The following is a 17,598-nucleotide window of genomic DNA, read 5'->3' as shown; positions in this document are numbered from 1 at the left end:
TGGCCTGGAGAATTCCATGGACTATATAGTCCAAAGATACGGACTAGATGCGGGTCACAAAGATACGGACACAACTGAGTGACTTTCACTTTCTCCCAGCTTTGTTTGCTTGTTTCATTTTTCTTTTTCACATCTTCACCTATGCCTCAGGCTAGAGAGTGGTACCTCACTCCCACCCCTCCCTACTTTCCAAGCATCCTTTAGTGCTGCTACATTCAACGATATGCTTTAGAGACAGGTCTGTCTGTGGAGGCCATCTCAGGGCTGTGTCTGCCTCTCTGCCTGTTGCAGGAGAAACAGGAAACAGACAGGTTTCTGCCTGCCCAGGTCCCACTGCCTCAGGCACATTCTGAACCCACCCACTGGGAATCTTGATGTCCTCAAACAGCAGCATAAACTCCCCTGCTTTTTCCAGCACAAATCATCGCTGCCATTAAAAAGTGAAAAGACTGACAATTACCATCTGCCAAGACTTTGTTTTCCCTTCTTCTTCTGGCACGTTCTTTAGCATCCTTCTCCAGCGATGCCAAGAAGGCTTCTGACAACAGAGTGATTTCAAATATTAAAAAGGAAAAATCCAAATACGATAATCAGTTCTTTAGCTCAAATTCAGAAAAAAGCCACTTTAGAGTTTTAGAGCCACACGTTTCATACATAATACACATGTAGGCACAGGCGCGCGCACACACACACACACACACAGATTTTGGAGACAACTGAAATGACATTTTCTTAATTTGACATTAAATGGGAATCTGTGTGATGTATTATTATACATGATGACTATGTCTGTGCTTCAAATTTGAATTATGCCTTTTAAAAGAGTCTTTCTTTGAAGACGGACTTTTTTGGTTCCACTTAGCATAATGAGCTGCTGAGCTGAGCAACTGAGAAGCTCTCTGGATCCTTCTGAGTAGCTAAGAGTAAATTGGATGAAACAGAATAACTGAATTCCGTGTACAAAAGATTGGCCAGGAGAATACAGGAAAAATCCTCTGAGCGCCATCCTCTCTGACCACTAGTAACAGAACTGGGTGATCAGTAGGTTTTTGTTTATGGTTGTTTGTAAGCCCAGAGGCTACAATTTAAGGGTCTAGAAGCCACAATCAATAAACACTGACTTTAAATGAATAATACACATTGGGAAGAGAGATGCTGTCCTTACCTGTGTTTATTTCATCTGTATCCTGCAGGGCACAGGTTATCATAAAAACAAAGAAACAAATTTCAAAAACTACTCTCTTATTTATACATATACAAACCAAGAAGGCACATAAATTTCAAGGGGGGAGTAGAGTCCTTTCCTTTAACCATAATACTAGAAGGCTCCAAATTCAGGGGGCTTGGTTTAAATCAGGAGATCTGATTATGGGCACAGTTGTTATGGGGTTAGTCTGCAGAAACCAGGGACCCCAGCTGTGGCTGTATGAATTGGAACTATGAGTTCATAACAGCTTAAAAATGGTCCTAATCTCAGTGGGTGGAGAGGCCAAATTTTCATTAAAACTAACTAAAATGATTGTTTAAGGATGATTCAGAAAGACCAAGAAAAATATATCAGAGTTAATGCTTCCTTGTGAAAAATCTTGTGATTCTAAAGAACAAGTCTATTTCAGCCTCACCAGGCAGTTGAGATTACACCAGTCCGTCCTCTGTTTCATGCAGACTTCCTTGCTGTGTCTACATAGATAACTCCACAATAAGGAAAGGGCACCTTCGCGGGAGCTGAAGGGGGACTGATCGTGGTCTTGTTCACGGTGGTCCTGCACTCGTCCTCCTCTTGGTCCCCCTCTGCAAACTGTAGTCTCTTTTCTGTCTCAAGGACCGCTTTCTCTCGTACGACTGGATCATCAGAATTCATCTCCTGAATTAAACCGGCTAGAGGAGAAATCAGGTGAATCATTCAAGTAAGGTCTTCAAAAAGAAAGACCCTATTCAATGTCAACGATGGTGCAGCAAATTTCATGGGGAAGGACTTTCATTCTTTCCAGCTTTTTTGAGATACAATTGACCTATGACAATGTGTAAGTATAAGGTGTACCACATGGTCATCTGATACAGGTATTCAGAGAGAAATGATTCCCACATCAAGATGAGTTAACGTATTCATATTTCAATTTTTTTCTGTGAGTGGTGAGAACATTTAAGATCCCCTTTCAGCAACTTTAAAGTGTACAGTATTGTTAACTATAATCACTATGCTGTTTATTAGACTCCCAAAACTTATTCACCTACTACAGAGTTTGTATAAACACATGTATTTAAACATCTGAAATAAATGTGTTTTTTTTAATAAAATTTGCATTCTTTTGCAACTTAGCTTTTTTCTCTTAGTACGCTTTAGAGATTTGTTCTTGACACAAATAGTTTCAGTTGATTCACTTTACTTATTTTACATAGGTGATTCATTCTCTTATTGATGGACCTCCAGGTGTTTTTAACTTTTTTTCTATAGCAAATAAATGCTGAATTGAATATATGTATATATTTCCCCCTGCATGTATTTGACATATTCTTTAGGCTATGGCTGTATCAATTTTTATTCCTACAAGCTGTGTACAAGAGTTCCTATGCCTCCACGACCTTATTAACACTTGTTGTTATATTCTATGTTGTTTTCACTAAAGTGCGTTTATCTCCTTAATGTTGTCATTTGCCTTTTCTTGAATGTGACTGGGATCCAGCATCTTTTTATTGGTTTACAGGCCATCTGGATTTCCTTTTCTGTGAATTGCCTGCTCCTATTTTCTATTGGGTTGTTTGTCTTTTTCTTATTATGATTGGTTTATATACTCTGGACTGTTATGTATATTTGTGAACATTTTCTGCTTGGGTATGGTGTGTTTTTAATTTGTTTTTATGGAACCTTCCATCGAAGAGATTTTCTATGTGTTAAATGTACCAATGTTTCCCCTTATGACTTTGTGTATATTAAGTTTACAAATATACTCTTGTGTGTCTTCTAAAAGTTTTAACATTTTGTTTTTCTCATTAAGGTATTTAATCCACCTGTAGCGGACGTGTTGGGTTTTTTTTGGCTGTGCGGATATGCAGGGCTCTCAGTTCCCCAACCAGGGATCAAACCCTGCAGTGGAAGCATGGAGTCTTTAACCACTGGACCCCCAGGGAAGTCCCCTGGAGCTGACTTTGTGTAGGGCAGGAGCACCATTTGTTGAAGAGTCCCTACTTTCTCACCGATACACTGTGTCACTCATGTTTCATGTCACATGTGTAAACTTGCTCTGCTGCTGCTGCTGCTAAGTCACTTCAGTAGTGTCCGACTCTGTGTGACCCCATAGATGGAAGCCCACCAGGCTCCCCCGTCCCTGGGATTCTCCAGGCAAGAACACTGGAGTGGGTTGCCATTTCCTTCTCCAATGTGTGAAAGTGAAAAGTGAAAGTGAAGTCGCTCAGTCATGTCCGACCCTTAGCGACCCCACGGACTGCAGCCTACCAGGCTCCTCCGCCCATGGGATTTTCTAGGCAGTAGTATTGGAGTGGCTTGCCATTGCCTTCTCCAAAACCTGCTCTAGGGCTCTTCATTCTGTTCTACTGGATGACCTGTCTTTTTCAGCACCAAAACTGCCATGCATAATTACTACAGCTTTATAACAAAACTTGAGCATCTAGTGGGGGATCCCACCTTCTCATTTTTCTGCAAAATCTTCTGCATTATTCGTGGCCCTTTACTCTTTCATGTGAACTCTGGAATCAGCTTGTTGAATTCTAAAGGAAACATTCTGGGGATTTTGATCTATCACAGGTGGCACTAGTAGTAGCAGGGTTAGTCGCTCAGTCATGTCCGACTCTGCGACCCTATGGACTATAGCCCACCAGGCTCCTCTGCCCATGGGATTCTCCAGGCAAGAATACTGGAGAGGGTAGCCATTCCCTTCTCCAGGGGATCCTCCCAACCCAGGGATCAAATCCGGGTGTCCTGCACTGTAGGCACATTCTTTACCAGCTGAGCCACCACAGAAGCCCCCTACCTCCTAGAGGGGGTAATATTTTATTTACAATACCAAAATAAATCCATCAAAATGTATGTAAGACCTTTATGGAGAAAATTATAAAATTTAATCAAAAGAGAGCCCAGTGGTCAAAAATGAAACAATTTGAGCAAGAAAACAAACATGATAGTATTGTATTAAATATCCATGAGTCTATATGGAGATTTACCTTACATATTTATTTACTTATTTATCTATTCATCATTTGTTTACATCCACATAGAAAAAATTAATTTCAATTAAATTTTATAATTTTCTCCATAAGAAATTTATTTCTTTATATATATTTGAAAGATATATATTTATAATTTTCTTTATAATTTTCTCCATAAAAAAATACTGCGTATATTTTGATGGCTTTGTTTTGGTATTGTTGATGAAGTGTTGTGTGTATATAGCAAGTATATAAGAATGCAACTGAATTTTATACATTAATCTTATATCTAAAAACCTTGCTCAATTTCCTTCTTTAATAATTTATTTACACATATTCTTGAATTTTTCTCTGTAGACTCTCGCATTGTCCGAAGAGAATAAGAGTTTCATCCTTTCAGACTTCTCTACTTTTTATCCATTTTCCTTGACTTATTTCTACAACAACCAGTAAAGTGCTAAATAAAAGCAATGATAGTATCTGAGTCTTGTTCTGGACTTTTAAGAGAATCCTTATTTCACTACAAGTATGAAGGTCTGCATGAGGGTTTGCAGGCTTTCCGGGTAGCACTAGAGGTAAAGAACCTGCCTGCCAGTGGAGGAGATGTGGGTTTGATCCCTGGGCTGGGAGGACCCCCGGAGGAGGGTATGGCAATCAACTCCAGTATTCCCACCTGGAGAACATCATGGACAGAGGAGCCTGGTGGGCTATGATCCATAGGGTTGCAGAGAGTCGGACACAACTGAAGTGACAGCACGCAAGCACATGAGGGTTTCAGTTAGTATTCTTTCAGGTTTCCTTCTGGTCTCGGTCAACATGAATTTTTATCATAAATGGGCTTTGAAGTCTAACAAGAGACGCCGGCCCCGGCGGCGCAGACGCGACGCGAGAGACGCCGGCCCCGGCGGCGCAGACGCGACGCGAGAGACGCCGGCCCCGGCGGCGCAGACGCGACGCGAGAGACGCCGGCCCCGGCGGCGCAGACGCGACGCGAGAGACGCCGGCCCCGGCGGCGCAGACGCGACGCGAGAGACGCCGGCCCCGGCGGCGCAGACGCGACGCGAGAGACGCCGGCCCCGGCGGCGCAGACGCGACGCGAGAGACGCCGGCCCCGGCGGCGCAGACGCGACGCGAGAGACGCCGGCCCCGGCGGCGCAGACGCGACGCGAGAGACGCCGGCCCCGGCGGCGCAGACGCGACGCGAGAGACGCCGGCCCCGGCGGCGCAGACGCGACGCGAGAGACGCCGGCCCCGGCGGCGCAGACGCGACGCGAGAGACGCCGGCCCCGGCGGCGCAGACGCGACGCGAGAGACGCCGGCCCCGGCGGCGCAGACGCGACGCGAGAGACGCCGGCCCCGGCGGCGCAGACGCGACGCGAGAGACGCCGGCCCCGGCGGCGCAGACGCGACGCGAGAGACGCCGGCCCGGGCGCAACGAACCACGCAAAGAGGTGCGGCCGTGAGGAGCTACCCCACGCCTGAGGCCAGGGCTGGCGGCCGAGAGGAGCTACCCCACGTCCAACAGGCGGAGGCTGCGCGGGCGCAGGAGGGCCGAGAGGAGCTACTCCGCGTTCGAGGTCAGGAGGGGTGGCCTTGAGGAGATACCCCTCGTCCAAGGTAAGGTACAGCGGCTGCACTTTGCTGGAGCGGCTGTGAAGAGATTTTCCACGACCAAGGTAAGAGAAACCCAAATAAGACGGTAGGTATTGCTAGGGGGCACCAGAGGGCAGACAAACTGAAATCATAATCACAGGAAACTAGCTGATCTAATCACATGGACCACAGCCGAATGTGGTCCCCTGGAGAAGGGAATGGCAAACCACTTCAGTATACTTGCCTTGAGAACCCCATGAACAGTAACAAAGGGCAAAATGATAGGATACTGAATGAGGAATTCCCCAGGTCGGTAGGTGCCCAGTATGCTACTGGAGCTCAGTGGAGAAATAACTATAGAAGGAATAAAGGGATGGAGCAAAAGCAAAACCAATACCCAGTTGTGGATGTGACCAATGATAGAAACAAGGTCCGGTGCTGTAAAGAGCAATATTGCATAGGAACCTGGAATGTTAGGTCCATGAATCAAGGCAAATTGGAAGTGGTCAAACAGGAGATGGCAAGAGTGAACGTCGACATTCTAGGAATCAGTGAATTAAAATGGACTGGAATGGGTGAATTTAACTCGGATGACCATTATATCTACTACTGTGGGCAAGAATCCCTTAGAAGAAATGGAGTAGCCATCATGGTCAACAAAAGAGTCCGAAATGCAGTACTTGGATGCAATCTTAAAAATGACAGGATGATTTCTGTTCGTTTCCAAGGCAAACCATTCAATATTACAGTAATCCAGGCCTATGCCCCAACCAGTACTGCTGAAGAAGCCAAAGTTAATCGGTTCTATGAAGACCTACAAGACCTTTTAGAACTAACACCCAAAAAAGATGTTCTTTTCATTCTAGGGGACTGGAATGCAAAAGTAGGAAGTCAAGAAACACCTGGAGTAACTGGCAAATTTGGCCTTGGAGCACGGAATGAAGCAGGGCAAAGGCTAATAGAGTTTTGTCAAGAGAATGCACTGGTCATAGCAAACACCCTCTTCCAACAACACAAGAGAAGACTCTACACATGGACATCACCAGATGGTCAACACCGAAATCTGATTGATTATATTCTTTGCAACCAAAGATGGAGAAGCTGTATACAGTTAGCGAAAACAAGACCAGGAGCTGACTGTGGCTCAGATCATGAACTCCTTATTGGGAAGTTCAGACTTAAATTGAAGAAAGTAGGGAAAACCACTAGACCATTCAGATATGACCTCAATCAAATCCCTTATGATTATACAGTGGAAGTGAGAAATAGATTTAAGGGACTAGATCTGATTGATCGAGTGCCTGATGAACTCTGGACGGAGGTTCGTGACATTGTACAGGAGACAGGGACCAAGACCATCCCCATGGAAAAGAAATGCAAAAGAGCGAAATGGCTGTCTGAGGAGGCCTTACAAATAGCTGTAAAAAGAAGAGAGGCGAAAAGCAAAGGAGAAAAGGAAAGATATAAGCATCTGAATGCAGAGTTCCAAAGAATAGCAAGGAGAGATAAGAAAGCCTTCCTCAGTGATCAATGCAAAGAAATAGAGGAAAACAACAGAATAGGAAAAACAAGAGACCTCTTCAAGAAAATTAGAGATTCCAAGGGAACTTTTCATGCAAAGATGGGCTCGATAAAGGACAGAAATGGTATGGACCTAACAGAAGCAGAAGATATTAAGAAGAGGTGGCAGGAATACACAGAAGAACTGTACAAAAAAGATCTTCACGACCACGATAGTCACGATAATGTGATCACTGACCTAGAGCCAGAATTCTTGGAATGTGAAGTCAAGTGGGCCTTAGAAAGCATCACTACGAACAAAGCTAGTGGAGGTGATGGAATTCCAGTTGAGCTATTTCAAGTCTTGAAAGATGATGCTGTGAAAGTGCTGCACTCAATATGCCAGCAGATTTGGAAAACTCAGCAGTGGCCACAGGACTGGAAGAGGTCAGTCTTCATTCCAATCCCAAAGAAAGGCAATGCCAAAGAATGCTCAAACTACCGCACAATTGCACTCATCTCACATGCTAGTAAAGTCATGCTCAAAATTCTCCAAGCTAGGCTTCAGCAGTATGTAAACTGTGAACTCCCAGATGTTCAAGCAGGTTTTAGAAAAGGCAGAGGCACCAGAGATCAAATTGCCAACATCCGCTGGATCATGGAGAAAGCAAGAGAGTTTCAGAAAAACATCTATTTCTGCTTCATTGACTATGCCAAAGCCTTTGACTGTGTGGATCACAATAAACTGTGGAACATTCTGAAAGAGATGGGAATCCCAGACCACCTGACCTGCCTCTTGAGAAACCTGTATGTAGGTCAGGAAGCAACAGTTAGAACTGGTCATGGAACAACAGACTGGTTCCAAATAGGAAAAGGTGTACGTCAAGGTTGTATATTGTCACCTTGCTTATTTAACTTATATGCAGAGTACATCATGAGGAACGCTGGGCTGGAAGAAGCACAAGCTGGAATCAAGATTGCTGGGAGAAATATCAATAACCTCAGATATGCAGATGACACTACCCTTATGGCAGAAAGTGAAGAGGAACTCAAAAGCCTCTTGATGAAAGTGAAAGAGGAGAGTGAAAAGTTTGGCTTGAAGCTCAACATTCAGAAAACAAAGATCATGGCATCTGGTCCCATCACTTCATGGGAAATAGATGGAAAAACAATGGAAACAGTGTCAGACTTTGTTTTTTTGGGCTCCAAAATCACTGCAGATGCTGATTGCAGCCATGAAATTAAAAGACGCTTGCTCCTTGGAAGGAAAGTTATGACCAACCTTGATAGTATATTGAAAAGCAGAGACATTACTTTGCCGACCAAGGTCCGTCTAGTCAAGGCAATGGTTTTTCCCGTGGTCATGTATGGATGTGAGAGTTGGACTGTGAAGAAAGCTGATCACCGAAGAATGGATGCTTTTGAACTGTGGTGTTGGAGAAGACTCGTGAGAGTCCCTTATACTTCAAGGAGATCCAACCAGTCCATTCTAAAGGAGATCAATCCTGGATGTTCATTGGAGGGACTGATGCTAAAGCTGAAACTCCAATACTTTGGCCACCTCATGAGACGAGTTGACTCACTGGAAAAGACTCTGATGCTGGGAAAGGTTGGGGGCGGGAGGAGAAGGGGACGACGGAGAATGAGATGGCTGGATGGCATCACCGACTCTGTGGACATGAGTTTGAGTGTACTCCGGGAGTTGGTGATGGACAGGGAGGCCTGGCGTGCTGTGATTCATGGGGTCGCGGAGAGTCGGACACGACTGAGCGACTGAACTGAACTGAACTGAAAATGATCTTATGGCTTTTCTCTTTTAAAATGTTAAAATTTAAAAGTACATTAATACATTAGTGTTCAACCATTCTTGCATTCTTTAGACAGACCAACTTGACCATGATAAATTATGTTTTAATTCATCCCTGGATTTGGTTTTCTAGCAGCGTAATTAAGATTCTAACTGTATTTATAAATAATAATGCCCTATATTTTCTTTTAGTACTATACATTTTTAATTTCAGTGTCTAGAGTCATATAATGACCAGGAGCTGTCCTCTGTTTTCTCTTCTCTGTAACCATTAGTATAAGATGGGAATTATCAGCTTTTCAAATAGTCGGAGGAACTTGAAAGTTTGAAAATTTAGAAATTTTTATCTTCCTTGTGAATTTTTCCTCTGAAATAACAGTCTATGCTTTAAAGTCGATTTTGTCTGATAGTAATGTTCAATGTCTACTTTCCTTTGGATAGTGTTTATATTACAAATATTTTTTCGTTTTTCAGGTTCAACTTTTCTGAGTCCTTAATTTTAATGTGTCTGTTTTTTACAGCACAATATCTGATTTTAAAAAATACAATCTGACAATCTGTTTTAACTGGAGACTAGTCTATTTTACTATTATTGATTTAGCGTTTAGACTAATTTTAACTATATTACATGTCTTGTATTTACATTTTCTTCCCTTCTTTTCCTGTCTTCATTGGAGTCGCTGAGTTTCTTTAGTCCTTTTTTACCCTCTACAAGCTTAGATCTTATGCTTTGCTTCTCTATTCTTATAATGGAAACTCTTTTCATTTTAACAAACATGCTTAACAAATTAAAAGCCTGGTGTCTATCATGTTTTATCCAGCCTTTCTAGATGTATTGTTTTATGTGGGAGGGATTTTAGAGTCTCCCACCAGTAACATTACTGGAAATGGAGATCCCACTTACTCTTCTATCCACTACAGTTTGGTCTCTCCTGCTCCACAGTTTTTGCCACCAAAGGTACAAATGATTTTCCTGTTGTTACATTTAGTGATCATTCTTTACTGCCTGTTTTGATCAAGCTCTCTGAAACATCTGACAAATGCTGCCCACTTCCTTCTCTATCTTTTCCCCTTTGCTTCCATAACATGAACTTCACCCAATTTTCTGCCTACCTCTCCAGTCATTGCTTTTGGTCTCCTTTGCTTGCTCCTGCTTTTCCTCTCCTACATATCTTCTAAATCATGGCAATCTGCAAGGCTCTGCCCGAGCCCTCCTCTCTTTTTCTCCAGCTTCTCAGGAATTCCTGCTCTTTGCCAAGGCTCTATGTGCCATGCAGATCCCAGTGCCTCCTAAGCTAAACTCCTCAGCTACTCTCCTCTCCTAAGCTCAGACTCACAAAGCCAACTGCCTTCTGAACATCTTCTCTGGGATGCCTTACTCATCGAAATTGACCTGCCCATCCTCTTTCTCCCAAAACTGTTCTTTCAAATGCCCCTATCTCAGCAGATGGCCCAACCATCCACCTGTCAGTCAATCAAGATTCTTGGACTCATTTGTAAGCTTTTGCTCTCTCTCTGCCCTCTTAGCCATCAACACTAAAGCTTGTCAAATAAGGTATTTGAAATATCTCTTCAAACTCTACTTGTGTCCATTCCAGCCCCATTCCCTTCTCCCTGGAACACTGTGACAGCCTCCTAGCTGGCTCTCAGCAGCTGCATGCTTCTCTCCTCTAGTCTGCATCTACACCATGGCCAGAGTGACTTTTCTAAGATGTAAATCTGACCATGTTTCCACTCCGAGTAAACCCTCTGAAATATTCCCACTGCTCTCAGAATGAACACAAATTCCTTACCATGGCTTCCAAGGTCTTCCCTGATCTGGCTTCTCTGGACTCAGATGAGACACTTCTCTCCTTGATCTCTTCTCTCCAGCTACACTTAATCTTCCAGGCTCTCAAAGATGTCACACTCTCTCTTAACTTTCAGCTTTCCTACCTACTTTCTCCTCATTTACAGTACTCCTCTATCTCTCCCCAATGGCCAACTCCTACTCACACTTCAGATTTGTGCTTAAATCTCATCCTTCAGGGAAGCCTCTATTTGTGGATTGAATTGTGCCCCTCTCCCCCAGTTCCTACGTTGAAGTCTTAACTCCTGCACTGTGTCTGTATTTGGAGATGGGGCTTTCAAAGAGGTCATGAAAGATACATGAGGTCATAAGGGTGGGGCCTTAAACCATTTGGATTGGTGTCCATACAAGAAGAGGAGGAGACGCCAGGAATGTGCACACACAGAGAAAAGACCATGTGAGGACACAATTAGAAAAGGGTTGTCTGCAACCTAGGGAGAGAGGGCTCAGGAGAAACTAAACCTAACACCTTGCTCATGGACTTCTGACCTCCAGAACTGTGGCAAAAATTAATTTCTGTTGCTTAAGTCCCCCAGTCTGCAGTATCTTTTACAGCAGCCCAAATAGACTCATACAACTCCCTTAACTGAGTTAGATTCCTTAGCATGTTTCAGTTCAGCTCAATTCAGTTCAGATGCTCAATCGTGTCTGACTCTTTGCGACCCCAAGAATCACAGCATACCAGGCTTCCCTGTCCATCAGTAACTCCCAGAGTTTACTCAACCTCATGTCCATCGAGTTGGTGATGCTATCCAGCCATCTCATCCTCTGTTGTCCCCTTCTCCTCCTGCCCCTTATCCCTCCCAGCATCAGAGTCTTTTCCAATGAGTCAACTCTTCGCATGAGGCGGCCAAAGTATTGGAGTTTCAGCTTTAGCATCAGTCCTTCCAATGAACACCCAGGATTGATCTCCTTTAGAATGGACTGGTTGGATCTCCTTGCAGTCCAAGGGACTCTCAAGAGTCTTCTCCAGCACCACAGTTCAAAAGCATCAATTCTTCAGTGCTCAGCTTTCTTCACAGTCCAACTCTCACATCCATGCATGACCACGGGAAAAACCATAGCCTTGACTAGACGGACCTTTGTTGGCAAAGTAATGTCTGTGCTTTTTAACATGCTATCTAGGTTAGTCATAACTTTCCTTCCAAGGAGTAAGCATCTTTTAATTTCATGGCTGCAATCACCATCTGCAGTGATTTTGGAGCCCAGGAAAATAAAGTCTGACACTGTTTCCACTGTTTCCCCATCTATTTCCCATGAAGTGATGGGCCCTGATGCCATGATCTTAGTTTTCTGAATGTTGAGCTTCAAGCCAACTTTTTCACTCTCCTCTTACAAATCTCTCTTTGTAGCATACACCACAGTTGAAATTACTTGTTTAATACCTGCCTTTTCTCACTGGATTATAGGTATCAGGAAGGAAGATGGTTCTTATTCACTGTTACTGCTCTTTCCAGGGTCTAGCAACACTCAATACATAATGAGCACCCAAGAAATGAATGGATAGAATCTATACACATGTATAGAATCTATATACATTTAAATTATGTATAAATGAAATAGGGCATCCCAGGTGGCACAGTGGTAAAAAAAACCTGACTGGCTATGTAGGAGAGGCAAGAGATGAAGGTTTGACCCTTGGGGCTTCCCTGGTGGCTCAGAGGCAGAGAATACGCCTGCCCAACAGGAGACATAGGTTCAATCGCTGGGTTTGAAAAATACCCTGGAGAAGGAAATGGCAACCCACTCCAGTATTCCTGCCTGGAGAATCCCATGGACAGAGGAGCTTGGTGGGCTACCGTCCATGGCGTCACAAAAGAGTTGGACATGACAGAGACTAAACAGCAACTACAAATTAACAAAACAATAGGGGAACTCACTTCATTAGTAGTACTAGTCACATTTCAAACCCTCGATGGGCACCTGCGGCCATTGGTTACATCGTGCACACTGCAGATTACAGAACATATCTGTCATCACAGAAAGTTCTACGTACAGTACTGATATAAATGATATGGGAATGAACTTGGGGGTATGAATGAGTGTTAGCCAGATAAAGAAAGATGAAGGGGCAGAGAGAAGAAAGCCAACAGGCAGAGCAGGAGCTTCAGGGGAGTGTGTGGGGAACAGGAGTAGTTTGTTGCTCAAGGGTGAGGTAAGGAGAGGCGAGAGGCAAGGGTAGGGTCACGGGAGGACTTAGGTCCTGATGAGAGCCTGAAATTTATTGTGACTGCGGGAAGAATCCAAGCAGAGAAGTGTCTGGGTCAGATTTGCATTTTAGATACATTACTCTGTGGGGAGTGTGAGCCTAGAGGCAGGAAACCCAATCAGGGGGTTGTTGAAATAGTCTAGATTAGAGAAGCAGAACAAAGGGAAATTGGGAGAGGACAGAGCTGAAGAAAGAAAGCAAATCCGAGGGCCGATTAAATTCAGGGCTGAGAGAGGAGCGGTAGGCCAGTATGACTTGTAAATTTAGGGGATGATAGTGCCACCAAGTGAGACTAGAATGAAGGGGAGGGTAGGAGAAGCAAGTTTTATTTGGAGTGGGGGGACAGACAGGAAAGAGACAGTCAACTGAACTTTGGACACAGGAAGTTCCTGGTGTTTGAGGGACACATGGATGTGACAGTTGGCATAGAGGCCGAAGATCAAAAACGCAGCTGGTGGCAATTGAGATGTGGGGTCATCAACAAGGGTGGGAGCTAAAACCACATGCTTGGGCTAAACCACCGGCAGAGAAAGCGGTGAGCAGTGGGCCAGGCCAGAACAACACGTGCGGGACGGGCAGAGGAGAGGCCCGAGACAAACGCAGAGAACAAACCAAGGATGTATCATCTGTGAAGCTGCCTGGACTATTTTAAAAACGATTTTATTCTTTGGACCCATACGGCCTGTGAGAAGCGACAACTTCAATATATTTCTATTAGATAAGTTTTGCTTTATTGTCAGTTTTCTTGTTTCTACCCTCAAAAAGTCCATGGGGTCACAAAGAGTCAGACATGACTGAGCGACTGGACTGACTGACCCTCAAACAAGCTCCCTGAAGTCTGAACAGGGCCTGGGTACTTTGGAATCTCCTGTATAATGGTCTGTACGATCAGCGTGTCCTCTGAGAGCCTACTTATCTGAGCTGCAGAAGGGTCTTCCTGCCTAGAGGAATAGAGACAGGGGTGTGGCAACCAGGAGGGAAGCCATTTGACTTTGCCTCTGCAGCTCAAAGGGCTTCCCAGGCAGCACTAGTGGTAAAGAACCTGCCTGTGAATACAGCAGACATAAGAGATGCGAGTTCGATCCCTGGGTCGGGAAGATCCCCTAGAGGAGGACATGGCAACCCACTCCAGTATTCTTGTCTGGAGAATCCCATGAACAGAGGAGTCTGGTGGGCTACACTCCACAGGGTCTCAGAGTCGGACGTGACTGAAGTGACTAAACACACACGCACGCACTCCAGCTCAAAACCAGAAATGGCTCTCCCCCCAGACAAGATGGATTCCAGATCAATGAGGTTCCTGAATGACCTCAAACAGAAGAGCCAGGCTCCTTGGTGATGGGGAAATGGAAGCTCCTTTTGACCTGCTTCTACACAGAAGGGGAGAAAATATGGAGAAGAGTGGTCAGCCTGAATTCCAATCAGAATATTAACAGCTTCACTGATACCAATTAACAGCCAGAAAATATTAGCCCCAGGCTTCAATATTACTTGTTTCTCAATACCCTCTTCTGTTTAATCTCAGTGACATTTTTTTTTCCCTTAAGAGTCACAAACCTGTCAGGCAACCCAGGAACTAACTTAGAGTAATCATCTCTCTTTAGTTACTCCACTTTCCTAAAGTAAAATTTAATTTGTATATGATTTACTGGTACTTACTGATTTCATCCACATTTTTAAGAAATTTCTGCAAGTCTTCCTCTTGATAGTCAGCCATTGTGAACCAGAATCTCTAAGGGAGGCAGCATACACGATGAAAATTAATAATAATAAAGCACTAAACATAATTTGTCAGGCTTATTAGCCTGCTAAAACCAAGAGCCAAGTGATTATTTTAAAGACAGATTTGTGTTTACAAAAGTCATGAATAACAAGCCGAGTGATCTATTTCATTCTGACTCCTGTTAAAGGCCAAGGAACACTCATTACATGTGGTGATATTGCCAGAAAGCTGCCAGCCTTCTCCAATGGGGAAACTGCTCTGCAAAATGTCCCTGCAAAACCCACATCGACTGCTGATAAGGGACCTGGTGTGCAGGGGACCAGGCGGAGCAGCTGACAAGCCACCAGGGATAGAGGACACTAACCCTTGACTTTGATCTTGACAGACTGGCCCAGCCAGAAGCTTGGACCTGACCTTGTGACAGGTAACCAGAAACAGGTAATCTGCATCTACATGTTCAAACTTGTTTAAAATATAAGCCTCGGGCTTGTTTCTGAGAAGTGAAGAGAAGATACAAATTGACTGAGGGACTGGAACCTGACAGTCCAGCCTTATCTTCTTCTCTCTAGGTACTTTAGCTGAATCACCTCTCAGCTGTTTTTGAGTGAAAAGACCTCATGCTGTAGCCAGTGGTTCCCAAAGGTCCACCCATAGATCATAAAAATCAAGCAAAATCTGATTTAGTACACAAATTCCTCAGCCTTAGCCCAGAGCCCCTCAGTAAGCTTGAGAGAGTAAACAGAAGTGTACAGTTCTAAGCACTCTCCAAGTAATTCTGATTAGTTAGGTTTACTAGTAGTCTTCGTAACTGAAAATTCCAAATCTGCCAGGTTCAAGCTGGGAATCATTTGATCTCTTTGAGATTGCACCAGTTACATAAGCTGTGCTACCTTAGCTAAAGCCACAACGTCTCTGAGCCTTACAAGCCTCATTGGTTCTAGCAAACAGGGCTATTTGCGGACTAATTAAAAGCGCAAGGCACTCGCGATGATGACTGGTTACTGTGAGGCATTATTATCTGTAAATCAGGGCAGGGGACTTATGGTTTAACTAAATGACCCATAGGCTTCTTTCCAGCTCTAACAATTTAGGCTTCGGTGGAACTGAGGCCTAGCCAAGTGAGTTAACGTGCTCAAGGTTAGGAGGGACAGAAGGCCGGCTCAGAACTACCCTGGGGCAGGCACCAAGCCCTCGGCTCCCAGGGCGGGGTCTGAGGGCGCTCCCTGCCTAACCATTAAACCCACGACGGGACGAGAAAGAAAGGGCGGTTTGAGGCCCAAGAAGTTCTGCAGTGCGCGCTTCACCGGCTAGAAGCCTGCGGGTAGCCTGGAGCCTCAGTGTGAGCTGGGGCCCAGACAAGCCCCGCCCACCGGCGCAGGAGGGCGGGGACGCGACGTCGTTGCGTAGCAACTGCTCCACAGCGTCCACTCGCCCAGTGCCTGCCATGGGCACTAGCCCATGCCTAGCCCACAGATGATCCCGTCCCATCCGCTGGAGCCCAAACCAGTGTCCTCTGCTCAGTTCTGACGGAGAAAATCAGGACCAGACCTGAACGTGCGCAGGCTGGGCCACCCCGCTGCAGTTACCTGACGCGCGCCCACGTCCGGACAGGAAATGGCGGCTGTGGGCTGGCGGTGACCGACTCGGACCGGGGAGGGGCGGGGCCGAAGGTGGGCGTGGCCGTACCCCCGAAGCCCAACCCCGCCCCGCTCCGCGCGCTAGTTCGGGAGCGCGCTGCCAAGCTCAGGGCCAGCTCGGGCTAGGGATCTCTGAGGGGCACGAAGGAAAGGTGGAGGGGGCGGGCAGAAAAGCCCAAGTGACCTGCGATGATCCCTAAATGAGCGCCAGGTTTTCACCTCTTTTTGCTCTAGGCTTGGGGTGGGGGCGGTGGTGTCACTTCCATTAGTTTAATAATCCCTGGCCCCAAACGGGGAAGGTCAACAGCGGTACTTGGGAGAGTCAGGCTTGCTTATTGGTATAAATGAGATCTTTGGAGAAGAGGGTTATATGACGACTCTGATCTTAAGTTGTCTCATGTGTGACATGGAGAAATGGCACTTTCTCATGAATTTTGGTTAAAGTGCCAGGCACCTACTCCAAAGGAATAAGTTGGTTATTATCCAGGGAATCGTAGAATTTAGAGCATGAGACAATGGACTCATTCACATTTTAAGAGACGGAGAGAAAAAGAGATTGATTTAATCTAAGGAACTGGCTCACATTATCATGGACGCTGTAAAGTGCACCATCTGCAGTTCAGTTCAGTCGCTCAGTTGTGTCCAACTCTTTGCCACCCCATGGACTGCAGCACACCAGACCTCCCTGTCCATCACCAACTCCCTGAGCATGCTCAAACTCATGTCCATTGAGTCGGTGATGCCATCCAACCATCTCATCCTCTCATCCCCTTCTTCTGCCTTCAATCTTTCCCAGCATCAGAGTCTTTTCAAATGAGTCAGTTCTTCACATTTAAGGCCAAAGTATTGAAGCTTCAGCTTCAGCATCAGTCCTTCCAATGAATATTCAGGACTGATTTCCTTTAAGATTGACTGATTTGATCTCCTTGCAGTTCAAGGGACTTTCAAGAGTCTTTTCCAACACATAGTTCAAAAGCATCAATTCTTCAGCACTCAGCTTTCTTTATAGTCCAACTCTCACATCCATACATGCACTGGGAAAACCATGGCCTTGACTGGACGGACCTTTGTTGGCAAAGTAATATCTCCGCTTTTTAATATGCTGTCTAGGTTGGT

The 17,598-nt window shown here is 45.0% G+C and overlaps 1 protein-coding gene across 3 annotated transcripts in view; it reads right to left on the bottom strand.

Moving 5' to 3' along the window:
• The window catches only part of TTC12 (tetratricopeptide repeat domain 12), a 57,883-nt gene extending 41,404 nt beyond the window's left edge, over positions 1-16,479 (bottom strand). For 2 of the 3 annotated variants that reach the window (XM_055423035.2, XM_055423036.2), the window contains exons 1-5: positions 16,432-16,479; positions 14,782-14,854; positions 1,715-1,878; positions 1,166-1,187; positions 461-538 (exon numbers count right to left, since the gene is read on the bottom strand). In XM_055423035.2, the coding sequence (XP_055279010.2) occupies positions 461-538; positions 1,166-1,187; positions 1,715-1,878; positions 14,782-14,839 (322 nt within the window). In that variant the 5' untranslated portion in view covers positions 14,840-14,854; positions 16,432-16,479. Of the gene's footprint in view, positions 1-460; positions 539-1,165; positions 1,188-1,622; positions 1,879-14,781; positions 14,855-16,431 lie in introns of those variants that run through there. The other variant, XM_055423037.2, reaches the window with a different exon arrangement.
• Positions 16,480-17,598: the final 1,119 nt, after the last annotated feature.

Source organism: Moschus berezovskii, chromosome 14, assembly GCF_049115385.1.
Source record: "Moschus berezovskii isolate FMDL1 chromosome 14, NW_MosBer_1.0, whole genome shotgun sequence".
Classification (NCBI taxonomy): Eukaryota; Metazoa; Chordata; class Mammalia; order Artiodactyla; family Moschidae; genus Moschus; species Moschus berezovskii.
Note: the sequence above shows the minus strand (reverse complement) of the source record. Positions and strands in the feature narration are given on the sequence as shown.